At 46.9% G+C, this 7,949-nt stretch overlaps 1 protein-coding gene across 1 annotated transcript; it reads right to left on the bottom strand.

Moving 5' to 3' along the window:
* Positions 1-619: 619 nt before the first annotated feature.
* On the bottom strand, positions 620-5,301 carry ARF6 (ARF GTPase 6). The gene is made up of 2 exons (XM_028720370.2): positions 4,728-5,301; positions 620-4,608 (listed from the first exon to the last, which is right to left on the bottom strand). The coding sequence occupies exon 2, from the start codon at positions 4,127-4,129 to the stop codon at positions 3,602-3,604; it is 528 nt and encodes a 175-aa protein (XP_028576203.1). The 5' UTR covers positions 4,130-4,608; positions 4,728-5,301; the 3' UTR covers positions 620-3,601.
* Positions 5,302-7,949: the final 2,648 nt, after the last annotated feature.

The following is a 7,949-nucleotide window of genomic DNA, read 5'->3' as shown; positions in this document are numbered from 1 at the left end:
ACTATGACACACACAAGTATTCAAATATACTTACTTCAAGGGAAGTAATAGTGCCACTGTATTCTGCTCTGGTCAGACCTCACCTGGAGTACTGTGTCCAGTTCTGGGCACCACAGTTCAAGAAGGACACTGACAAACTGGAACGTGTCCAGAGGAGGGCAACCAAAATGGTCAAAGGCCTGGAAACGATGCCTTATGAGGAACGGCTAAGGGAGCTGGGCATGTTTAGCCTGGAGAAGAGGAGGTTAAGGGGTGATATGATAGCCATGTTCAAATATATAAAAGGATATCATATAGAGGAGGGAGAAAGGTTGTTTTCTGCTGCTCCAGAGAAGCGGACACGGAGCAATGGATCCAAACTGCAAGAAAGAAGATTCCACCTAAACCTTAGGAAGAACTTCCTGACAGTAAGAGCTGTTCGACAGTGGAATTTGCTGCCAAGGAGTGTGGTGGAGTCTCCTTCTTTGGAGGTCTTTAAGCAGAGGCTTGACAACCATATGTCAGGAGTGCTCTGATGGTGTTTCCTGCTTGGCAGGGGGTTGGACTCGATGGCCCTTGTGGTCTATTCCAACTCTATGATTCTACTTATTTCTCCCACATTCAAACATAACAGGAGAACTGCACTTTATAATTGCTTTATTTTCTGCTTATTAGTTCTTTTACCAACACTACAACCATATTGCGAACACAAAAAATCCTGTTTACTTTATTCAGGGAGATCACAGTCTACAGACTCATTCACTTATCAGACAAAGTTAACGCCATTCAAAAACGGATTCAGTTGCACTTTATAGTCACATGAACACAGAAGTTGGATGTACTGAACCTTTTCCCCCCAAAGAAGTTGAATTCTAAGATTGCATTTTATCTTGCAAGCTGCAGATAAATCTCCAAAGTCATCAATTTTTATGGCTACCTTTGAGCCAGAGAGAACACAAAACGTTGTTTCTTTGAAAGAGACACTTAAAATGAAACTTTACTAATTTTTGTTCAGTATCAAAAGTTATTTGATGCATTTGTCACACATTTTTCAACTTCATCTTTCCCACCAAAGACTGGCAATTTAAAGGGGAAAACAAAACCAGAATTAATATTTATCTTTTTTTACCTACAAAACTGGCACACTTGGAGGAACAAAATTGACATACCAAGTAACGATTTCAAATTAATGTATAAGTTATATGACAATTTGATTCTGTCTTGGTGAGAGAAAAGATACAATAAACCCTTCACCAAAGGTAAAACCACCCATGTTTTTACTGCAGTTAAGATTTATATGAAAGTTTGAGAACTAGTAACAGATCTTCAAGTTTTCCAGTTTAGGCAACTACTTTGTGCTTGGCTTTAGTTATTCCAGAAGACGACACTTAACTGTTTTGTGGACTTTTTGTTTGCATTACCACTCTTGCCAATGCTGCCAGGAAGAAAGATTCTAAATTTATTTTTATCGCAACCAGAATGTAGCATTTTTGTTCGATTCTCTCACAAATTTGTTGCTTTAGTAGAACTTTTTGTGAACCGCTGCCGTTTTTCCGATGAAAATTAATTTTTGTTCTGATCCTAAAAATTATTTCGTGTGAATAATCCACATCCAATTTGGAGGAAGTAAAAAATCCAAATAACTATGATATAAGTTTATTCAGGATCAGAGGTCAAGTTTTTTTTCTGTTAATGATGCTAAGCATTCAGTTCTAAGAAATTAATTTCTCATTACTTTATCCCCCTCAAACATCTTTGGTACAAGCTCTAGAGTCCACAATTTAAGTAGCAAAATCAACACTGAAGAAGTGTAGTGTAATGCCCCAATTTTATTTCAAACTCATACCCTTTAACAAAAGCAATTTTCTTCTGGTTTTGTAGCAATACATTCCTAAAATTCCTCAGATGAGTTTTACTCCTTGAGGAAATCTGAAATTAATCCTTAAGGCTGAATAGGAACCAGCTGCTTTACATTTTTTGCACCTAGTATTAATACTTGATTGAAACCATTTTTATGCTAACCTGAATTCACAATCATTTTCCCCCATACAACTAATCAGACATTTGAAAGCTGCGATATGACAAATGAGATGCTTGCCCTTGAAGAACGGAACGTGGAAGTTTACATTCATAGTCGTTTGCTCACTCTCCACCTGAATCATTGCTGCCCTTCCAAAGGGCTTTATACATCCAAAGGAGATCAAATAAAGGTACTACCAGAACAGAAGTCTAGAATTTGTCTGTCACTGCCTGCGTGAATTCAGTATGGTTTTGTAACAGATGAAAGGGAAGCAACTTCCAAAGACACTCATTTGTTCCATTTAATTAGTAGTATCTGCAAAACCAAGTTGCCACATCCTTCCTTCATATTAGTACATCTCAATAAATTCTTAAGAGTGACTTATTCAAATCATAGTATAGATGCAGATGCAGGCTACCCCCCCCACCCCCCCTCAAGTTAATAAAGATGCACCTTAGAAGCCAAGCTAAAAGGTCTACAAATAATCTACTTAAGTTTTTAGAAGCTTTTAGACCAATTGTGATGCTGCCACCTTTGTCTCAATTATTAAGACAGGAAGAGTTTTTAACATTCAAGTTTTGACTACAAGTTTATGATTTATTTTTTTTAAAGTAATGTGTACATCACACATTATTCTTACGAATTATTGCTGCACTTTATGGAATGAAAGCATATTTGCACTGAAACTGGAAAGTAATGCAACTACTTCATGTTGCAGCAGAAAAATTAACTTTACAATGCAAAGTACAGGAACTGCGGTTTGACACTAGTCTCGTTTCATCCTGCATACGGTTGCTATTTAGAATGGAAACTTATTTGCATCCTTAATCATGCATTATATTTGGTTCATAACCTCCTGCAGCTAACATTTTGAAGTGGTTCTTGAATTACCCGGCCATCACTGGGCCCAGTAAGCAACCATACATTTATTCTAAATGCTACCCTTCTGATTTGTCAAAAGGCCAGATAAAGGAGATGAAAATTTTAGTTTCTGGTTACAGGTAAGCTCTCACCATAAAGAGGACAGACTGCAGTTTGTTCATAAGCAATGGTTTTCAGTTTACTAGATAACAAGAGACCTATCAACATATTCTGCATGGTTGCAAAAGGAAGCAAATCTACAGCAGATGATAATGGAGAGGGGGGGGGTCAGGGGGAACTAAATCAGAAAGCATACATTTAAAAAGGTGATGCCTTAGCCCCAAGACTCAAACAAATGAAGTCAAATCATCCTAACCAAGGGCTCTCATAGTATGAGAAAAGTTGCTTTGCAAAGCTATGTGTCTCCTTCCCCCCCCCCCCCATGTCGCTGGAAGCTTGCCATATAAACTAGTGCTTGTGTTCATTCACAGTTGAAGATTAGAGCATCTTAACACCAAGCAAGAATTGTATTAAACTGGGGATCCAGTCAAGTATGTGGAAGAAAAGGGTGGTAACTGGCGAAGAGGTGAGCAATCATTGTAATCCTATGGATGCTTAATTTCAGAACATTTTAGTATGGAGGATCATTCTTTCTCGGGAAGCAAGTATTTCTTTCCCCGCTAAACTCTCTTGAAGACTAGTAATAGTTTGTCTTTTTTTTTTTTTAATTTTTAATGATCATTAGGATTTATAGTTAGATGTTAACCATGTCAGCCCTTCGTAGAGTCCGTCTCCCGAGGTGGCACAGGACGGCTGAACATACCAATTCCTATCCCTGATTCGGGTCAGGCCTAGTTTCTCCTGGATCTCGTGCGGCTTCATGGCGTCAGGAAGGTCCTGCTTGTTGGCAAAGATAAGGATGATGGCATCCCGCATCTCCCGGTCGTTGATGATGCGGTGCAGCTCCTGCCGGGCCTCGTCTATGCGGTCCCGGTCAGCGCAGTCCACCACAAAGATCAGGCCCTGGGTGCCCGTGTAGTAGTGCCGCCAGAGCGGCCGGATCTTATCCTGGCCCCCGACGTCCCACACGTTAAACTTGACGTTTTTGTAAGTCACGGTCTCCACGTTGAAGCCCACGGTGGGGATGGTGGTGACCGCCTGGCCCAGCTTGAGTTTGTACAGGATGGTGGTCTTGCCCGCCGCGTCCAGTCCCAGCATCAGGATCCGCATCTCCTTGTTGCCAAAGATCTTGGACAGCACCTTGCCCATGATGGCGGCTGGGGGGAGGCAGGCATCCACGGGGGGAGAAGGGGGGCAGAGAGTTAGGGGGTGGGTGGGGGGAGAAGAAGAAGAGCAGGGAAGGGGCTGTTGCCGCACCCGCAAAAGTAATCCACACGGGTGGCGGTGGTTGTGGGGGGGGGGGGGTCCCACACCTGGACAGGGGAAAGACCAGAGGTTTACTGGTCTCTATGGGGCCCAAGAACTTGAGGAAGGGGCTTTGGGGGAGGAGGGAAGAAGAGGAATAATGCAGCCCCCACTTATATGCACCAAGAGAAGGAACAAGGGGGGGGGGGGGAGATGCTTGATTTGAGACGAAGAGAGGCGAGGAGGGGGCGTGGCCTCGCGGGCGAGGGGCGTGGCTTGGCGCGAGAGGGCGGGGCTCGCGAGGTCTCCTCGCCCGTCAGTCAGAGCAGGCCCGGGAGCCTCCCCGCGCTCTGCTGGGCTCCCCCGGGCGACGCTTCGGAGCTCTGAGGAGAAAAGAGAAGGGGGAGAGGAGGAGGAGGAGAGTCAGTCGGAGGCTCCGTCAGGGGCGGCGTGAGGGGGAGGGAGAAGGGAAGCCGTTGCCGCCGCCGCCGCCCGCACTTACCTCAGGGGGCGCCGGCTCTCCCTCAGCGCCAGCGAGCTGGGTCGTCCGCCGGCCGGCCGGCCTTTCCGGGTGGGAGAAAGGGCCCTCCTGCCCAGCCGGCCCGCCTCGCTTCTTCTTCCCTCACAAACTCCCTTGCCTGGCTTCGCTGGCTCGAGGCGGCCGGCGGCGACGCGCATGCGCGCACCTCGCTCCCTCGCCCGACCGACTTGCGAAAGGGAAGCGGCCCCGCCTATAAGACGGGGGAGGGGCGAGAGGGCGGGGAAGCGCGCGCGCAGTTTAAACCCGGAATGCGCACGCGCAGAGTCAGGGCGGGAAACGAAGCCTTTGCGCATGCTCAGTGGGTCGCCCGCTCCCTTCACAGGGAGCCTCGACGGGCCGTTCTGTTCCTTCCGCCATTAAGCTCGGCGTTTAAACGCCGCGCCTTTTCCCTTCCGCGAGTGCCGAGATAGAAAGAGAGGGGGAAATAACACCTCAGGTTGTCCCCTCTCGAACGGGCATATGCGCAAGCGCGGTTCCACTTCGCGCAGCCGCATTTCCAGTCGCCAATCCCGGAAGAGAAACCCCCACGGGGAGAATTTACCTCAAGTGCCCGGCCGAAGACCGCGCAGGCGTGGTGGCCTTCTCACCTAACGTGGCCTCTCTCTACTGCGCATGATCCGGAGAAACGGTCTCAGAGACGGAACTGCGCACGCGCAACGTGTCATCCCCATGAGCCGAGAACGCGCGATCTACGTCAGTTGCTGCGCCACTCGGCCTCGCGTCTCCTTAAAGGGCCACGCACGTGGATGGGAGCCGAGATAAAATAGCAATAATTGACATGTTGGCGACCTCTTGTTAAGCGCTCCCTTGCCTGAAGGGAAGATATATAAGAGAGGGAGAAGAGGAATGCAGACCACGCCCCCTCCTGAATTGCAGCTGATCTCATGCAAAGCTTATCTGTCCTGTCCAAGTTCTTAAAAGAGCTCAGGTGACTTTTTCACCTCCTTCTCTCCTCAAGTCTCAGCTCTTGTAAGGCCCATCATAATAAAGTTAAAGGGACCCCTGACCATTAGGTCCAGTCATGTCCGACTCTGGGGTTGTGGCGCTCATCTCGCTTTATTGGCCAAGGGAGCCGGCGTACAGCTTCCGGGTCATGTGGCCAGCATGACTAAGCCGCTTCTGGCGAACCAGAGCAGCGCACGGAAACGCCGTTTACCTTCCCGCCAGAGCGATACCTATTTATCTACTTGCACTTTGACGTGCTTTTGAACTGCTAGGTTGGCAGGAGCAGGGACCGAGCAACGGGAGCTCACCCCGTCGTGGGGATTTAAACTGCCGACCTTCTGATCGGCAAGTCCTAGGCTCTGTTGTTTAACCCACAGCGTCACCCCATCATATTATATTATGATAAAAAGGACTTAATATTTATTGCATTCATTGCTTGCTACATAAAATGTCTCAGAGCAACTCCAAATTGTAAGAACATACAGAACCATAGCTGTCAACCTTCCCTTTTCCCCCCGGGAAATTCCCTTATTCCAGCGCCGTTTCCCGCTGCTTGCTGCTGCTATCCCGGATTGTTAGATATCCCATAGACTGTCCCCGGGACAGGTGAGGCTGCTGCTCCAGAAGAGGAAGGACTGCTTGGGAGGAACTTCCAATCAAGTGTTAAAAACAATACAGCATTAAATATTAAAAACTTCCCTAAACAGGGCTGCCTTCAGATGTCTTTCAAAAAAAAGATAGCTGCTTATTTCCTTCACATCTGCTGGGAGGGCGTTCCACAGGGCGGGCGTCACTACCAAGAAGGCCCTCTGCCTGGTTCCCTGTAACCTCACTTCTCGCAATGAGGGAACCGCCAGAAGGCCCTCGGAGCTGGACCTCAGTGTCCGGGCAGAACGATGGGGGAGGAGACGCTCCTTCAGGTATACAGGACCGAGGCCGTTTAGGACTTTAAAGGTCAGCACCAACACTTTGAATTGTGCTCGGAAACGTACTGATTCATGTCATGATTCATCTGTAGCAGCACAACCGGATGCCTTCATCAGCCTTCAGCTGCAACAAAACATGATTCACCCCCAAAGGTGCACTCCTCCATTGTCTCCCAACAATGGTCCCACTTTGGCCTGATCCTGCCAGGCTTTTTCTTATGTTCTGCCTATTCTCACAGCAGGTCATTTACACACAGTCTCTAACCATCATGATATAGGCAGGACTGTGGTGGTGTCCTGCGCATCAGCTGTGGGCATCTAAGCAGTTTGGGGAGACACAGCCCATGTAGGTGGGTTTTCTGAACAGAAAAAAAGAGTATTTGTCATTATTTTAAGAATGTGAGAGGAGCCTCCTGGATGAGGCCGAGGGCCCATCTAGTCCAGCATCCTGTTCTCACAGTGGCCAACCAAATGCTTGTGGGAAACCAGCAATCAGGATTCGACCACAAGAGCCCTCTTCCCACCTGTGGTTTCATAGAATCATAGATGTGTAGAGCTGCAAGGGACCCATGGGTCTTCTGGTCCAATCCCCTGTGATGCAGGAAACTCAACTAAAGCATCTATGACAGATGGCTATCCAACTTCTGCTTAAAAGCCTCCAATGAAAGACAGTCCACAACCTCCTGAGGAAGCCCGTTCCACTGTCAAACAGCTCCTACTGTCTGAAAGTTATTCATTCATTTGAGAAAACAGTATTGATTCAGTGTTTTGATCTTTGCTGCCATCTTCTGGATGACGGACACACAGGAAGCAAACAAGGATCCCTGGTGTGGTGGCTCTTGCCTGTAATCCCAGCTCCTTGGGGGAACTGAGCCTGGAAGGCTGCTCTAGCTCCAGAGTTGTAGGCTGCTGCTATGGACTACAGTATGTTGTTGAATGAGTGCATTGCTAAGGTCAGCATCAATACAATGGTCCTCAGTGTGTCAAGATCCAACAGGATGCTGAATTCACCCAGATCAAAGCCACCATCCTGAGCATCCTCTCTTCTCAATTCTGAAAATAAAATTAAAATGCACATGTCTCTGAACTTGTGCAAAGTGCCTGTTATCCCTGGAAACCATACTCCTCCTTGCTATAATAATAATAATAATAAATAATAATAATAATAAATTTTATTTATATCCCGCCCTCCCCAGCCGAAGCCGGCCTCAGAGCGGCTAACAACAGTAAAATGATAAAACATTCTAAAATCGTTTCATTATAAAATTAATTCCAATCAGATTAATGGCAACCATTGGGCTAGAGTTCTGTG

Source organism: Podarcis muralis, chromosome 1, assembly GCF_964188315.1.
Source record: "Podarcis muralis chromosome 1, rPodMur119.hap1.1, whole genome shotgun sequence".
In the NCBI taxonomy this organism is placed as follows: Eukaryota; Metazoa; Chordata; class Lepidosauria; order Squamata; family Lacertidae; genus Podarcis; species Podarcis muralis.
Note: the sequence above shows the minus strand (reverse complement) of the source record. Positions and strands in the feature narration are given on the sequence as shown.